General features: G+C 38.1%; 1 protein-coding gene across 1 annotated transcript in view; it reads left to right on the forward strand.

The window, feature by feature from the left end:
• The window catches only part of LOC106074500 (aromatic-L-amino-acid decarboxylase-like), a 198,292-nt gene that overhangs the window by 122,220 nt on the left and 56,771 nt on the right, over positions 1-19,301 (forward strand). The window contains exons 9-10 of the mRNA XM_056007390.1: positions 13,731-13,892; positions 19,024-19,091. Of these exons, the coding sequence (XP_055863365.1) occupies positions 13,731-13,892; positions 19,024-19,091 (230 nt within the window). The remainder of the gene's footprint in view (positions 1-13,730; positions 13,893-19,023; positions 19,092-19,301) is intronic.

Here is a 19,301-nt window from a genome sequence, read left to right on the forward strand (position 1 = left end):
GTTTTTGTGGCCTACGGTTAACGAGGGTGTCATGTAGCCAGCACGACCAACCGCCTTTGCTTTTCCCCAACTAATGTCAGGTACCCATTAGAGCTGGGTAGACTCAGAAGTTGAAAATTCCAGTCTTCACCAGGATTCGAACCCGGGACCCTCGGTTCGAACTAAATAAGTTAATTGTTTTGAAAAGGCTCAATCTCATATTCGAATCCTCAAAAAATAAAATAAAAAAAAATTTTCCGCTATGTAGAAAAAATTTTCACGAAAATGATGTTTATAAGACTACTATTCGTCTTCAATTAGGTCTAACATATAATGCATACTAATTAGCTTTTTCTTATAAAAAACTGCTTGCATAATTAATTTTAAAAATTAGAAGTTTCGCTTACAGGAAAAAAAAAGTAGCCGTTGCATCAGAACTTTGAATGGTCTAAAATATTGTGAAGTCGGATTTTCAATATCTCTTCTAGTTTACGAGATCTAAACGGGACAGACGGACAGACGGACAGACATTTCGCACAAAAGTAATAGCGTCTTTTCCCCTTTCGGGGGCCGCTAAAAAGCATCAAAAAGGACACTCACAACATTACCACATTTAAAGGAAATACCTAAGAAAAATCGACAAAATCATTGAAGACAATGGCCACCCGCTCCATCAGAACTACGTCAGGTCGTCGCGAAGTGGGCGACTGCTGTCAATCAAAACAAGAACGGAGCGGTACAAAAACTCGTTCGTACCTCACTCGGTCAGACTCTATCACCGCCACTCAGTGATCAGGGAACATCAGATACCTGTGTGTAGTCGCTGAATGAACTTTTTATGTTGTGTCTGTTGTATTTATGTGTATTTTTCTGTTGTGTTGTCTTTATATGAGAAAAGAGTCCTTGTAATCACAACAAATTTCCGTAAGAATCAATAAAGCAGTCTTAGTCTTAGTCTTTAATCCCTCTTCTAATAAATAAAACAAATAATCTTCTTCTCATTTACGAAAATAGGTTGTTCCAGATTTTTTATGGAAAAATATTTTAACTCTATTTGTGTAAAATCTCACTTCTCTCTTACACTCCATTTAATTTTCTAGCTAAAACGTTACAAAATCTAATTATCGTTAATATTGTGTTCCGATTTTTAAGGAAAACAACTTCCTAACACTAAAGTATGGTTTGAAAACTCTTCATAAGGCTATGGTACTACTGATTTTCATATGAGACCATCCTAAAAATTTAATGAACGGTATTAGATTTATCTGGAATTCTCTTTTTCTCTCACTATATCTACAAACATCCGGAACAATCTATTATACATACTTAAAACTATTGCGTTGTTTCGGAAGGAAAATTAAAGGTTAGTCAAATTTTCAATAGCTTTTAGTTGTTGTTTTTTATATTAACATGACGTACAAACATACTGACAGACAAAACGCACAAAAAATGCGGCTTTAATCCTCTTTAAATGAATTCTTTCAGAACTCTGTGCACCAATGTCTATGAACCCTCGTTAAATCTCTCGTGTTAAAGACATTTTTTTGGTACGAGCCCATTGTGACGTAATGTTTTTTTTTCTTTGACGCCATATGAATGAATTCTTTAAATGTAATGCTAAAAAAAAAACACCTCGTTGCACCAATGTTTATGAACCCTAGACAACTTGCTCGTATTAATAAAGACATTTTTTAGCCTAACTAAGCCGTGTGACGTAGTGGATTTTTTTCCTTTGACGTCATATGGAATGAATTCTTCAAATGAACTGCTAAAACAACTCGGTATATTAATCTCTATATATAATTCTCTTCATGGTTCAAGAATTTGGACACCAAGTAATGGAAAGATCACTTTTTTTTAATTCTGCAGGTTGGACGGACTAGAGTTACCCCACGTAAAAAAGAGGGGGTGGGGGAGAACAAGTAGTCACTAAATAGCAGGGCCTGACTTAACCATTGTGACCAAGAAGTCATGGAAAGAGAACAAGTAATCTACTCTGTATTCACCCGTCACAAAATAGCAGGGCCGGGATTTAGGGTTAGGCCCAATACGAAACGGATTTCGCGGGGCCCAGTTTGGGTAGGGATACGGATAAAAAGTGAAAATTAAAAGTTTGTATTAGAAAATATATTCGTCTTTGCATTTTATTCATTCACGCACAGAATTACTTCTCGAGCCTTGCCTGTAGCGAAGTCATACAATATATCATAAGAATTAAACAAAAAGATACATATTTTATTGGTTAGGGTACAAATTAAATACTTACATTTTAAAATACAATGATTGCAAACATGGCAATCGAAATAATTACATTCAGGTTGTAATTACATTTTAACGTTTTTAGTTGCACATTGCAATTTTGTTTTGCTAATAGCATATAATGAATATTTTTTAAATATAAGGTACTTAAATGTACATAGTGAGAATGTTAACAATAGATAATGCAATAGAAAAATCAAAAAGTGAAAGTACAACATTAAATGATATTAAAAAATTTTAAATTTCTTAGTCACACATTTTTTTTCCACCTTGTCTCCATTGCTTGGGTTTTTTTTCCCTTGTACTTTGCTACGTTAACCCAGTTCTTTATATTATTTTTTATTAAAGGTGTGTATACATATAGACGTACATAGGCATTTAAACATATATATTGTTTATTTTATTTTCTCCATTCATATGACAAGTTTTGATTTCTTTCCTTGAGATTCGGAAAACTACCTCATCATCAAGGTGGAAAAAAATTTCCTTTAGTGGAGTTTCGTTGCCGCTTAGCATGCAGCTGTTCACGCGATAATATTAAAATACTACTTATTAATTGGTGTTTTAAACAATATTTCACTTGTATGCATATTAAATAGATTTTTTCTCTTTAAAACAAAATAAACTTTTTTGTGTAATGTAAGGTATGACAGAACTTACTGTACTTTGCAATACATTTGTCGTTTCAAAAAATCTAAAACCGTTTGCATAAATGTGTTAAAAATATGGTAAATAGTACTAAATAGCATCCCGTGTTGGTTACTATTAATAGTGAATAGTTGTAAAAATGATGTATTTTTATGAAAAATACTGCTGGCATAGTTGATTTTAAAAATTTAATTTTTCGCATTCAGTAAAGAAAAAAAAAGTAGTCGTTGCATCAGAACTTTGAAAGGTTTAAAATATGATACAAAACTGATAGCGTTTATTCCCCTTTTGGGGGCCCTTAAAAAATTTGATTCAACACCAGATATGTCTCATACCGAACTATTCATATTATCATGCTTCTGGTTGTTATATACCTCATGTAGAATGCTAGAAATACATGAACATTTTCTTGGATTTCGGCCAATTACTGAAACAACTGAAGAAGTACGTTGTGACTTCGCAATAGAAAAATATGCAAATTTAAAATAAGAACTAAGAGGGCAAGAGGAATACTACAACGGCAAAAATATGAAAAGAAAGAAAAAACGAATGGTCTACAAAAATGGATTTAAATCAAAGAGATAGGCAATTTTGCACGCAGGCGGCCACAAGCCTCGCGAAGTACCTGTAATAATAGACTAATAATAATTTAAGAACACTGTTAGTAGCTTTAATTTTTTAAATTCACATACAGGCAATAAATGTATAACTAGTTTTATAATCATTTTTAGCGGCCCCCGAAAGGGGAAAAGACGTTATAAGTTTTGTGTGGCCTGTCTGTCCGTATGTCCGTTCGCTTATCCGTCCGTCCGTCCCTCCCGTTTAGATCTCGTAAACTAGAAAAGATAGTGAAAATCTGACATCATAATATTTTAGGCCATTCAAAGTTTTGATGCAAAGGCTACTTTTTTCTTTTCTGAAAGCGAAAAATCTAATTTTTAAAATCGTTTATGCAAGCAGTTTTTTCATTAAAAATACACCACTTTTACAACTATTCACTATTAATAGTAACAAACACTTGAGGCTCTTTGTTAGTATAGATAATCATTCGAGGTTCGATGATGACAACTTTGTCATCCAGGGGGCTGAGGGCCTTGCACTGGGGTTTTATGCCTCCTCATGTGGCTGGTGAGACCTATGTGAGCCCGGAATGTTCGGCCGCACAATAGGAGCTAGTGTCGTTTTTCTTTTGCCAACGTTGTTCTCTTTTCCTCAGCAACCTGTGCGCCAGTTTTCACAGCGCGACGCCATGATGCTCTGTCATGTGCCTCTGTCTCCCAGGTGCCTGGATCTATGCTGAACGCCTTCAGAGAAGCTTTGAGGGTGTCCCTGAAGCGCTTTCTTTGACCACCTTGCGAGCGCTTTCCTTCGCTTAGTTGGCCATACAAGAGTCGTTTAGGGATGCGGTGGTCTTCCATTCTGCAGACGTGTCCTGCCCATCACAGCTGGGACTGCATCAGGATTGTGTGGATGCTTTGCAGACACGCTCTTCGGACACTTGGTATGTTTTCTGTACACTTTCCATGTTTCTGAGGCATAGAGCAATGTAGGGAGGATGACGGCTTTAAAGACCCCTAGATTTGTATTTGTGATGATACCACGTCTGTTCCAGACATTTTTAGACAGTCTGCCATAGGATGCACTGGCCTTGGCGATACGCAGGTCAATTTCACTATCGATTTTTCCGTTTCTGGGGAGTGTGCTGCCAAGATATGTGAATTTGTCCACTGCGTTTATATCCTGTCCATTTATAGTGATGCTTGGATCTGAGTAGGCTTTTCCAGGAGCAGGTAAATATAAGACTTCAGTCTTGTGTTAATGGTAAGGCCAAAGCCTGAGCATGCTCTTGAAAAGTCACTGACGATGCTCTGCAGATCATTTTCAGAGCAGGCATTTAGGGCACAGTCGTCAGCATATAGCAAGTCTGATTACTGCTGAATTGGTTTTTGATTTTGCTTTAAGCCGCATCGGGTTGAATATGCCACCATCAAATTTATCCCGTTGTTTTCTCTATTTGTGAATGTATCTGTCAGCATACCGGAGAACATGATACTGAACAGTGTAGGTGCTAGGACACAGCCTTGTTTTACCGCGTTTGATACTTCGAAGGGCTCTGATGGTTCTCCACTTTCTTGGACACGAGCCTTCATGCCATCATGAAATAGTCTCACCATGGTTATGAATTTTCGTGGACAGCCATACTTTGACATAATCTTCCAGAGTTCTTCTCTGCTAACAGTGTCGAATGCCTTTGTTAAGTCGACATATATTGAGAACAGGTCAGCATTTTGTTCTTGGCATTTTTCCTGGAGCTGCCTTGCTGCAAAGATCATGTCAATGGTTCCACGCTCTTTTCTGAAGCCGCACTGGCTTTCTGGTAGTAGACCATGTTCTATGTGTTGCATGAGCCGATTTAGTAGGATGCGTGCAAGGATTTTCCCAGCAATAGAGAGAAGAGATATTCCTCTGTGGTTGTCGCAGATTTGGCGGTTTCCTTTTCGCTTGTATAAATTAACAATTGTGGCATCTTTAAAGTCTTGTGGTATTGACTTTTTTCCCCACATAATTAAGAAGAGCTTATGAAGTCTTTCAATCAGGGCTAATCCACCTTTTTGTAGACCTCTGCGGGAATGAAGTCAGCTCCTGGGGCTTTCCGCTTGCGGGCTGTTGAATGGCAAGATCGGTTTCCTTTAGCGTAGGGGGGTCATCCATTTTTTCATTTATTGGTACTTGCTGTAGCCTGTCTATGGCCGCTTCATTTATGATGGAAGGTGTATTGAGAACCTTTTCGAAGTGCTCGGCCCAGCGTTTTAGGATTTCTTCCTTATCTGTCAATAGGATTGTCCCATCAGCATTTAATAGAGGGGATGAGGGTCCATAGATTTCGTTTATGGCATGGAAGAAGTTCTTCGTGTCGTGCTTGTCAGCAAATTCCTGTATTGTTTCCCCTTTTTTGCTTAGCCAGGTATCTTGCATTTGGCGTAACTGTTTTTGCACATTTTTGCGGATGTTAGTGAATGCATCTTTTGTGAACTGGGAGTTTGGGTTGTTCAGATACAGTTTATAGAGCTTGTGCTTTTCATCTAATATATTTTTCTGATCTCAGTACTGTTTTCATCAAACCAGTCCTGATGCTTTCTCTCCATAGGACCAAGTATGCTTAATGCTGTGCTATGGATGGCTTCTTTGAAGCATTCCCAGCTTTTATCTACATTTGATTCAGTTAGAAGGGTGGACTTGAGGCAGTTCTCTATCGCATCTGCAAGCGACTTTTCAGTTTTGTCATCTGCTAAGCTGGTCGTGTTTAGCCTTTTCAGGGGTTTAGATTTTTGTGGACGTCTCTTTGTTTGAATGCGAATGTTTAGTTTTGTGATGATGATGCAGTGGTCTGTTCCACATTCTGCACCACAGCAAGATTTGGTAACACGAATGTCCTCCTGACAGTCAGATTGTCTGGGTCAGATTGTCTGGTGATGACGTAATCTATGAGGTGCCAGTGTCTTAAGTGGGGATGCATCCAGGAAGTTCGCTTTCTCATTGGAAGAATGAATATTGTGTTCGATATGAGCAGCTTGTGTTCAGCACAGGTCTGGCGTAGTAATAATCCGTTGCTGTTGCATTGACCTATCCCGAATTTGCCTAAGACTCCTTTCCAGATGTGATGATCAGAGCCGATTCTTGCGTTGAACTCACCGAAAATGAGTAGCTTTTCTGTTTTTGGAATATCAGGTAAGGTGGAGTTTAGTTCTTCGTAGAACTTTGCTATGACATCATCTGGGTTGGTCATGGTGGGTGCGTAACAGCTAACAATGGAAATGTGTTTCTTTTCGTTTTGTAAAGGCAGCGTTAGGGTCATGAGCCTCTGTGCTAATTCCCTTGGGAGGCCCGACTAGTTTAGATACTATTGATGTTTTTATGGCAAAGCTGACTCCAGATTTACGTCGTACTTTAGTGCTTCTACCTTCATCTGCAAGCCGAGTCTCGCTTAGTGCTGCTATGTCTATGTTATATCTGTGGAGCTCCCTGGCTACTAGTGCAGTTCGTCTTTGTGGTCTATCAGATGTGTCGTTGTCAAGTAGTGTGCGCACATTCCATGCGCCTATGGTAAGAGGAACTATCCTCATCTTTTTCTTTTAATTTCGACCGCTTGAGTAGGGTTCCCGCCAACTGCGTTAGGCTGTCTAGGGTTGTTTCTGTGTGTCTTTAGTGCTCCACAGCACTGTGCTGGTATTTGCCTTTCTGTCCGATTAGTCTAGTTTTGTGACGTTACGCACAGGCCGCCAAGTCCAGACTTCACATGCTAGGTTTGACAGAACCTCAGTGTACTGAGTGTCATGGACACGTCAGATACCCTCTACCTGGTTTAGCCGGCCAGTCAAAGCCGTTTCCGGGGTGTGGCCGCTGCGCATGCTACAGCTTCTGGGAGCCACAGGTGAGAGTTGGGTACCGAGTGGGGACCAAGAGTGAGCCAAACTACCCTCAAAAAGAGGGTACGACTGCCTATCCACTAGAGGTGCTACCCCTCCTAGATACCTCTTTGTTAGAGGAGACAACTATTTACCATATTTTTAACACATTTATGCAAACGGTTGTAGATTTTTTGTCCAAATTTTTTATTTATTTTGTATTGTTAAGTTTTGTAAGTTCTGTTATGCTAAGTACTATACTTACACACAAAAAAATGTTTGATATTTTTTTAAAGAGAAAAGATGTATTTAATATGCATAAAAGTCAGACATAATTTAAAGCAACAATTAATAAGTAGTTGTTCTTATTATCAAGAGAACTCCTGTGCTACACAGCCCCCACGGAACGCATAACCCAAGAAAATAATTTTTTTACGGAAATGTTTTATTCTTGAGGAATAAGAGATTGTCCTTTACAAACAATTAGATCAATTAAATATTCATTATAAGACATCAGTTAAGTAAGGTTCACATCTAACTTCACATTCACTTTCACCTATCCTTTGGTCTGCTGGACGCTGGGGCACCACACAAGATCTGTTAACCTTTTTTTCTCCATTATTTTCTGTCTGTCATTTGTCTTTGATAGAATTTGATTCTGATAATATTGATTCCTTCCTTTTTACCTGCCTGGGTTTAGTGACAAGCATAAAACTATGGGCAAATTTTCTTAGTTCTGTTAAATGTTAAAATGGCAAAAATGAATAATTCATAATGCATTTGGTATTTGGGAACGTTCATCAAAATTCAGCCGTAATTTTTTTTTCAGATTAAGGAGTAAGGAATTTTCAGAATATTTGTTTCATTAACTAAAAATTATATTTATAAATGCAAACATGCAATCCTCTTCTTCAAAATCATTCAAACCTCTTTTTATAATTGAATTGATCTTATTCCTTTTTAATGTGGCAATCAACTCCAACCGTTTTTTAAATGAAGGATAAACAGTCTTAATTTCATTTTGAATCAATGATAGCATTTACAAAGCTAGAAAACAGTGTGTCCTTGCTCTTTGCCATGCAGACTAAGATTTAAGTCACTAGGATGTTTATTATCATAAACTAAAAATGCTCAATTAAATATCCATTTCTCATCACAAATAAGAGCTCTTTTCCTCGGGCAGCATATCTTTCTAGAAAATCCTGTTCGATATTTTTCAGTTTCTAAAATCTTCTGAGACCTTTTCCTCTAGAAAATTACTTAAACATTTCACAACTGGTATGCAAAGTTCAAAAGTGTTCCACACACAGCGTCTTGGTGTATAACAATAATATCTCAGAATAGGGCAATCAAAAATTATTTTAAGCAACATTATAGCCCAAGTCATTGACGGTTTAAGTTACTTTGCTTTACTTTATTTAATTGATGATTTCCTAGACATAACTTTGTTTTCTAAAATAAGACTGACTATTTGGCCTTTTCTTGAAGGGACTTTAGGACACTAAGTTATTTAAAAATCTTGAAATTATAATCAATTTATCTAATAACTTTTGGCGCATGCACCATGGTATATGGCATTAAAAGCTGAAAAGTGTGTGGTCAAGGGTTGATCAATCGGGGGATGCTAAAAAAAAGTTAAAAGGGTTAGCTTTGTAATAAAAAAGGCCAAAAAAATGTGAAAGCGGGATGTCGAAAACCAGCATAGGGTATTAAAAATCCGAAGAAATGATTTTTTGTTGTGGGCGGCAGTACGGGGTGGGGAGCGGGGAAGCGAATAATTAAAAGTGATACTACAATTCACGGGCCAAAAAGCATATGTGCGTTTGTATGTCGTGAGGGGACCTTATAAAGCGGGTCTTTCCAAATCAAGTCAAATGTTTATATCGGAGAAATTACTATGCGGTTGGTGAAAAAAAAATAATTAAAAAGTGGGTTCGAGAAAGAGAAGGAAAGAGAAAGAAATCGGGCCGTCCATTGTAACATACACTAATTCTAAAACTAAACTGGACTACCGATTTCCCTAATTTGTACCTAGCCGTATACAACAATAAAATCTAGCAAATTACTAAAGACACGGACTACACAACATTATATACCAAATTAAACAGCATTAAAAAGACAATCTTAAAAATAAAATCCTACAAAAATACAAAAAGGAAGATAAAATGTTATTTGTATTCTAAACTCATATGGGGGCTCTATACCGTTTACAGACCTGCACATAAACTGAAATTAAAAAATAACAACCAATCCAACACTAATGCCAAAGACAAAAATAAGCAGAACTAACCAGGGACAAAAAATAGGAAAGAACATCCACAGCTCTAAGACTAGTTAACTATTTTAAAAACTGCTTTTCCTCTACGAGTAAAACACAAATAACAAAAAGACTAAAACTAGCAGAAAGTTATAGCGAAATAGCGAAATAGCGAAAATTACAATATACTCAGCACTGACCCATACAAACTGAAAAGACACTAAATTAAATATTTCTAGCACTGGCCTATATAAATTACACATTAAAATACAGATAAAAATAGGTCAACAATTAGATCTAGGAGCGCCAGCTCACATATATTTGATAAGGTGGGCTACACGGGTAAACATATTTTCATACTCTACTTGTATTTTCGTGGCAAAATAAAAATGCAAAAGGAACATTCGCCATGTTTGACATGTCTAAATCGAATCCACTATATCAGTAATATCCCAAGTAGGGCCCGCAGGCCGCGGGTTACATTCGGCTAGTCTAATAAAGCAGAATGTAAAGATTATGTATGTATGTATGTTTGTATGTATGTATGTATGTATGTCCCACATATAAATCATAACCGTTTGACCAATGTTGATACAACTTGGCATAAATGTTTCTTAGATCATGGCGGAGACCATAGTGAATGTTTAATGCCCCTCCCACAAACGCAAGACCCTAGAAATAAAAATAAATGCATAAATTTATCTCTATTAAAATATTAAAGAACGAAACTTTTTAACAAATCAGATAAACCCACTATCTACTTTTATTTTCGTTGCAAAATAAAGAAATGTGAATAACATAGTTTGACCTAGATCTAGAATGAATGAATGAATGACTGAATCCACCACTAGATCAGTAATATGCAAACTAAGGCCCGCAGGCCGCTGGTCATATCCAGCTTGTAGATACTAAAATCATTGTGTTGTTTTGGAATAAAAATGAAAGGGGAAATGAGGCTTTTAATATCCTTTTTTTTGCCATCTAAATGTGACGGACAGACCGTAAGACAAAACGCACAAAAGTAAGCATCTTACATTGGCGGACACTGAAAAATAAAACAAAATATCATTATTTAAAATTTTTTGAGGTGATTATATTTGCACCATGTGGCCTAGGCCGTCACGCTACTGCAGGAAATAATTTGCATAAAAAATAGATTCTAAAAAATGTGCGTGACGTTTACATACAAAGTGCATTCTTAGCCTTTATAAACAAATATAAATGTCTTCTATTAATTAGTTAATGTACCAGAAAAAAATTAGTTACTGTAAAAGAAAAAAAAAACGCAGTTAATTAATATTTATAGTTGTTGTAAACATTTCTTGTACATTCTTCAACTAAATTTGAATAAGTGATACTAAAAATACACATACAATATCTTATTTTGTTAACATATTGTTACCATATTCTCCCTTACATTTAAATATTGCTTATAACTGGTGTATTTTTATGAAAAAATCACTTGCATAATTTAATTTTAAAACCAAAACGGTTTGCTTCTAGAAAACAAAAAGCAACCATTGCACCTAAACTTTGCAAGCTACAAGCATGGTGAAATATGATTTTTCATTAAAAAAATAAAAAATTTTTTTTTTTAGATCTGAGCGTGACAGACAGACATTTTACACAAACCTACTAGCCACTTTATCACTTACTGTACCGTTAAAAATATTTTCAATCGCAGAAATTTAGTATTGATATTCTAGATATATTAAAAATTATTTAGATGATTAATTCAATGCAATATCACTCTATACAAGCTTTGCTTAGCAAAAATTATTTTTTCTATGTTGCTTGTTAGCGCCCCCCGTAAGGGGAAAAAGCCGCTATTAGGTTTGTGCAAAATGTCCGTCTGTCACACACAGATCTCGAAAACTAGAAGAGATATGAAAAATATTACTTCATCATTAAATAGTGCTGAAAAGTTTAGGTGCAACGGCTACTTTTGGTTTTCTAAAACCAAACCGTTTAATTTACAAAATTAATTATGCAAGCGATTTTTTCATAAAAATACACCAATTCTAAAACAATAACGTAAATGTAAGGGAATCAATATTACAATATGCTAACAAAGATGAAATTCTGCTGTGCATTTTCAGTATCACGAAGTCAAATATTGTTATAAAATGTACTAGAAATGTTTACAGCAAATATAAATATTAATTAAAGGTGTTTTTCTGGTCAACTAGCTGCTAAAATTAAAAGAAAATATTTATATTTGTTTATAAAGGCTAAGAATGCACTTTGTATGTAAATATCACGCACTTTTTTAAAAATAGACTTTTTATGCAGTGTAGTAGCGTAAAGCCCGGCCTTGACATGGTGCAAAACTAATTTCTTGAACTTTTTAAAAAATCAGATTTTATTTATTTTTTGTTTAGTGCCCCCATCAGAATGAAAGAGCTTATTTTTGTGTGTTTTGTCTGTTGGTCGGTCTGTCCGTCACGGTGAGATTAAAAAAAATAACACTAATTAAAAACAAGCAGATTTTATTTTTTGTTTAGTGCCCCATCGGGATAAAAATGCTTATTTTTGTGCGTTTTGTGTGTTGGTCGGTCTGTTCGTCACGTTTAGATTAAAAAAAAAAAAGAACACTAAAAGAAATTTAAAATCTGGTCTAACCTTTAATGTTATTTCCTAAACATCTTCATAGTTTTAAGTATCTATAATAGATTGTTCCGGATTGTTTTGTAAAAAGAAATCAATGTCAACGAATGTCTGTTTGCTCTTCTAATTAATAGTTTTTAATTGTTCTTTTTCTCGATATTAACATGACGGACGAACAGACAGACATAATGCACAAAAAATGCGGCTTTAATCTAAATAATATTTATTATATCTTTAAATGAGTTCTATTAGATCTCTGTGCAACAGAGGACATGCACCCTCAAGAAATCTCTCTTGTTAATAAAAACATTTTTTGTTACTAGCCCATTGTGACATTATGGATTTTTTTCCTTTTACGTCATATAGAGTTAATTCTTTAAATGAAATCCTAAAAGAAATCACTCGGTGCATTAATGTCTATGATCCCTCGATATCCTGCTCGTATTGATGAGACATTTTTTAGTCTAACTAGGCCGTGTGACGTAATGGATTTTTTTCGTTTGCCGTCATATTTTCAAATGAAATGCTAAAACAACTCGGTATAGTAATGTTTATTAAACCTCGTTATCATGACTCGTATTTTAAAAAGACAATAGCTTGATTTAGATCTAATCTAGATTTTTTAAACTAGATCTAGATTTTTTTTACAGTATATCTAGATTTTTAAAACTAGATCTGGATTTTTGGCATAAATCTATTCTAAATTACATCTAAATTATTCAAATTTATATTATAAATCTAGATCTTACAGATACTGATCTTAAGAGTGCTAAATCAGAAGTTTAGCTTATGTATTACATAAGATAAGATAAGATGTAGATCTACATCCTCATTCTAGTTCCGTTTAATTGAAAATGCCAATAGCTCTGTTGATAACTGAGCTGAGACATCGATGTACAAGCACGATATATCTGTTCTTTTACTTCTTTTTTTTTTCAATTACAAATCAATGCTGAAAGATTATCTAAAATGGCTCGTCTGACATATTGGACATATCCGGTTGATGCCATGCCGTAATGTGTAATAGATATCTTTATCAATAATAGGCTATTAGTTTGTAACCAGTTATTATGTTAAGAGCAATGCCTGGTCGTGCGGTAAGTGTGCTGAATTGATTATCACGACGGTCCCGGGTTGTTTGTTTGTTTCTTTTACATGTTTCGGTTGTTCCTTTAGAGTTAAAGATAGTTTACTTCCTAGTCCAAACCTCCCGCAGGATGACGGGGGATGGGAGCGGGCAGGGTGTAAACCAGGACCATCGATAAATCCGAACGGCAGTCCAGTGCGCAAACTGCATGACCAGGTAGGGCTCAGTGCCATCCTCCGTCGTCATCGAAAAGTTAATTATTTTCAACTTAGAAGGAACATCCGAAACATTTAAAACAGAAAACATTTTTTACAACAGTAAATGAATCTTTGAAACATCATTACTTTTAACCATCAAAATTTAATCGCCTCTATAATATTCCTTGTGAATAGGCGGATCCGACAGGGATCCTACTACAACTGGGCCTCCTCTGAGTTTGTTTGATAACACATAGTCTCTTTGTAATCTTGTTTTCCTTTTGTTTTAGGTGTGTGCAACTCTTGGAACAACTGCTTGTTGTTCTTTTGACAATATATATGAGCTTGGTGAAGTAGCAAAAAGGCAAGGTGTTTATCTACACGTAGACGCAGCTTATGCAGGGAATGCTCTAATATGTCAAGAATTTTGCTATCTCAACGAAGGTATCGAAGTATGTATGTATTTAAAATTTTTTAAATGGTAATAAAACATTTTGACTTCTCTCATTTTTAGCTGCCCTCAAAAGGAGAAAAGCCACTATTAGCTTGTGTATTCTGTTTTCCCGTAACTTTCTAGTTCACGCAGACTGAGTAAATCTGCAACAGTCTACTAAAATTAATCATTTGATTGAAATAATAGTTTTAATAATATCATTATCTTTAGATCTTTTTTTATATTTTTATATTATTTTTAGACTATCGGCTTCCCCGTTGATTTGTTCCCAGTGTAAATATTGTTTATTTTGGCACGGATTCCTCCCATTTTTCTGACAATATAATGATTTACCCTTATACGTTCCCCAATACATTCCTTAAACCAGCTAATTTTGGTATCTATTACACGTTTCATTGGACCAACCCGTAAACTGCAGTATCTTTTTCTATCCCCCCTTCCCAACTCACCTCCTTAACAAATAGTCTAGTGTTATTTGCACTATAGTATCAGAAACCCTTTTAGCATAAAATCATGCTGAGATTACTCCATAAGAGCTCGTGACAGAACGAGGGCAGTGAGTTTTAAGGTCACCTTGTCCCCGTACAAGGACAGACCCGTTGCCACACATGAACTAGTTCTCTCTCTTATCCTTTCTCATACTTGTTCCGATCGGCCTTCATGCAAAACGCGATATTAATAAAGAATGTGGTTTATTGTCTCGTCGTCTTCTATGTAGTGGCGACTCCGTATGTCGTAATGCTCCCGAAATCGCCCGACGTAAGCACCACTTGGGCCGCCCAAGTGACCGACTCGGAGCTGGGCTAGGACGCATGTTCCGCACGATTAAATTGCCACCACGCATCCTTTCGGTCTGATCTACTCATTTACCTCCAAAGCTCAAGACCCACCCCAGAATCCCAGCCATCATACCAAAGTGCCAACAATCGATTGTCGGCTAGTAATCTTACACTCTCGTACGTGCAGGATGCATCATTTACGAGTGCCGTTCTGATCGCGATTTTCGCCAGATTACAATGGGCGGGCATCCGCTTTTTAAAACTTTGCACACAATGTGCCTTGTCTCACTCCTGTTTGGACTTCAAATGCGTTAGATGTCTGCTATTAACTTTGTATTTTTTTCAGGCACTCCATAGTAAAAGTCACCAGAGGGACTGTCTGTCCACTCTGTCAAACGCCTTCTCATATATAAAACAGACGTAGGGGAGTTCCATTACTATTCCAAAATTATGCGTAGTGTCGCTATCTGCTCTGTGCATGATTTCTCCTTTGGAAAGCTAGCTTGTTGGTCAGGAGATCATTTTCATTCGGTTTAAAAACTTTTCCTGGACTAATTAGGATCGCATATCTTGTGGAGCTTGATGATGTAGCCATCCTTCCACTATGGTGACACTTCTGCGGGCCATCTCCATATTACTTGCTCTCGTAATTTGATCTCTGTTGGTCTCGGCCTCTTCGCGGCGGCCCTGTGAACGTCTCTAGCGGTGGCTAACGTTGACCATCCCCCGCTCGTGGTTTCAATGGCCAAACGAATGGAGTACGTAAAGTCCAGGACGTCCAGCCCAAAGAGTGGGAGCCTTAAAGTGGACAGAGATCGCCGGTACGATAGGTGCGCTCAATAAGCGTCGTGGGATTTCGAAAGTTTGTTTCCGGAGACAACGGCATTGCAGTAAGCCGCCCCACCGACGGCGGGCTTTCGGGCGCTGAGAAAAACGGTCCCTGACATCTCCAAATACTTCCAGGTATGCACGGTACTGCGACGAGCTAGCTTAGAGTACGAGCTCTAGGTAGGTAGCAATGTCTCAACTGGTGAGACCCCAGTCCTCCCCCGTTGGGGAATTATCAAAATCATGACTAGTACAAAATTATCTTTGAAACATGTCTCGGCATGACACGACGAAGCCCCGGCCATGCGACGTGGTTGTTGGGTCCATGACCTAAAAGTGTGCTACCAACGACGAAGGCATCAAAGTATCCATTAAGCTTACCGATAGTGACACCAAGAACTCGTTCAGGGCGTCTGGCGGGCGGCAGGCGGCTAGTGTCCCCCGACCGACCCAAGAGCACCTTCTCAAATACAGACGAAGGAATTCCGATCTTCACCCACAACCAAATATGACAGCACCACGTCACATGGAAAAGGGAATCGGTGCAACCCAAAAAGCTTTTCCATGTGGTGATGATTCAGGAAGCTGACACGTCCCTTGCACTCGGGGTTTACGGCCTTCCGAGGTTCTTGCGAAAAATGTGTTAGTCACATTTGTCAGGAATCCCCTACTTGCTCGTGTAGTGGAGACCACCTCAAAAGGACATAGGAGGACCGACACGCTAACGCTTTAACGCTTTAAAAGTGGTTTAAAGTTCACATGCGTGAAAGTTTATAACCCTGCGAGAACGGAACTTCTGCTCGACATTGAAGGTCACACCTACGTCAGAACCCTTGTGGCGGGAGATTTCAATGCCTAGTCACAAGCTTCGGGTTGTTCAGCGAACGATCCCTCTGGGCGCAAGCTGCTTGAACTGTGCGACGATTCCAATATGTTCTACTTCAGGACCTGTCTCCTACAACATTCGTACACACGGGTCACGGAGGGGAATCAAAACCTGATCTGTGTCCGTGGACGTGCTCGAGGATGTCGGAAGCGATCATCTGTCACTACTGGAAAAGTTGATATACACTTTGAGCACATCGATTGTACATATAACCTTTGTTATCTTGACGGCCCCTCGAAAAGCCATAGCACGGACCAAATGACAAACGTAGGCGCAGCTCATCCTGGTCAACCGCATTAGCACGTCTCATCAGATAGAAAAAAGCTGTGCGAGCTTAAATGTGGTTGACGGGCGCAAGACGTAGAGGTTACTTGATAACCTGACTGGAATGAGGGTGCCAAAGGTCGCGGCACCTCTACAGACAGAATGGGCCCATAATAACCGACGGCAAAAAGGCATTGAACAAATTTTTCGCTGGTGTCTCTAAACCAAGCAAGAACACCCCAAATCGATAGCTCTAGACGGCATCAGGATAGAAAAAAAACGCAGTTTAACAAACAGCTTGGCCGAGACCAATACCTTTACTACGGCCTTTACCTTGATAGAAGTGGTCAACGCTTTAAGGAAAAGGTGAGCAACGAAATGTTAAAAAAACCTGGGGCCAAAAGAAACTATGCGACTTGCTCAATCTGACCTGGACGCAAGGGGAATTCCCAAAGGCCCGGGCAGTGGCAACGATAGTCCCACTATTAAAGAAAGGAAAGGCAGCCGACCGACCTGACAGCTATAGGGAAAGAGTGATCAACAGAAGGCTTGTGTGGTACTTGGATGGAAGCGAGCATCGCACCTGAAAAGGGCGGGTTAAGGCAACATAAAAGTGCAATTGATGAAATGATGGTGTTAATGCTGACGGTTTTCAAAGAGGTATGGTAAAACGCAAGGGTGAATCGACACTGGCAGTATTTTTAGATCTAAAACAAGCTTATGCATGACAGAGCTTGGAGACAAGGATTATTGCTAAAATTGATGAACCTCGGAGTATGCATGTAAGAGTGGCTGAAAAACATACAGGACGGTTCAAACACGGATATCTCGAGCAAGGTTTACCGCAGGGTTCGTCATTATCACGCTCTCTCCTAAGGGGGCTTTTCACCCGGTAACTGTTCTTAAGCTGCTGGAGGTGAGAAAATCACTGATTGACCAAAAAGTAAACAAGAAATGTTCACAAAACATACTAAATGTCAGAGAAACCAAAGCCCAATTACCCGAAAGATACCATTAACGTCTATACGGAAGGATCAACGAGGTCAAAGGCAGAACAAACTCGGGGTATGGAGCGGTAACCAGTTTCTCCGGTGCAACAGAAAACGACGAACTAGTAGGCCCATTACGGAAATGGAAGGAATAAAAAATGCCCTGGAGCATATTGAACGACGTATCGAGGAAGGAACTACGGCACCGGCCAATCTTACTCTCTTTACAGACTCACTTTCCTGCCTGCAAGCTCTCGAGAGTCCAGACATGGCCTACACAACTAGCAAAACCTATGGCGTGCGTGGAGCGTCTCGAAAGGAACTATCAGGTACGTATAAGGATGCAATGATGTATGGTGATCACACTGTGGAAGAGGAAACGAAAGGGCCGACAGTTTGGCGAAGCTAGGAACTTTTCTAGACCCACGAATGCAGGGTGCTCAGAAAAGCTTTCGAAAATACGACTTGTCTTGAAACAGATAAAACTGATGCATGCGGAGGTCTCGCTCTGTACGGAGACAGACCCTACAGAACACTGCCAGATACCTGGACCGTGCTGTAAGGGATTAATCCCAGAATGGGGCCTCAGTGCATGGAGGCTTACAAATGGTGACTTCTTTTTCCCATACTGGTATCAATGATTATGCGTTTAAATTAAGATTCTGTCAGGACCCGCAAAATTTACAAATTATTCAATTGTTTGATTGCGCTGTGAATCTCTTTGCTGGTGGGTTTTGTCCTTTACTGGTCTCTCTGATATTGCCAATTTTCCAGATCAACTTTTTGATGACTGAGTACTGTTCTTCTGAAGGGCTGCTGTTTCTATCTGGTTCATAGGTTTCCTTTCCTGCAAGGTGCAATGTGTCTGCCATCTGCTTTATTTCATCAGCCATGCCAGGCCAGAACATCGTCTGTCGGGCCCTCCTCATCATTGCATCATATGCTATGTGTGCTGTGTGCAGGTTTTTCTTCATTTCTTGATTACTCCATTACTAAGTCTTAAACTATCAGCGAAATCAAAGTATAGTTTCATCGTGTTGTCTAAATCTTTTTTTCTTTGAGGCCATTTGCTTTGATAATTTATTTAATGTGCCATCTAAGTCTGTTTCCTGTTTTATTTTTCTAATAACGGATCCGGTATGTCCACAACTTGTGTCATGCTTCTCCTCTTGATTACACTAACAGTACAACAGGCAGAACTACCGTGAGCAGAAAGTTGCGATTGAAGTATTAAGTACTAGTACTTTGGCTATGCTCTCAGTTCTATGAAGTATGAAATATGCAGACACGGAGGCTACGAATAAACAGACGAGAACACATCTCATGCATCATCGATTGAGGGGCATTCGTCAGATTGATAATTTTTACTATTTTTGTCCACAGAATGTTGATTCATTTAGCTTCAACACAAATAAATGGTTACAAGTGAATTTTGATTGTTCTTTGATGTGGTAAGAAACCATGCTTTCTTTTCTGACGCTCACGATTACCTAAAACATTTTTCAAAACTTTTCTTTTTCAGTGCTTATCTAGTAATTGTTTCACAAGATAAATATCCTCGTAAAGAAATAATTTGAATGGGCTTATAAGCTTTTAAAAAATATTTTTTACAATTTTTTTAGCACTAAATATAGCGAATGCAATTATTGTGAATAGTTTTT

This window comes from Biomphalaria glabrata, chromosome 13, assembly GCF_947242115.1.
Source record: "Biomphalaria glabrata chromosome 13, xgBioGlab47.1, whole genome shotgun sequence".
NCBI classification, from domain to species: Eukaryota; Metazoa; Mollusca; class Gastropoda; family Planorbidae; genus Biomphalaria; species Biomphalaria glabrata.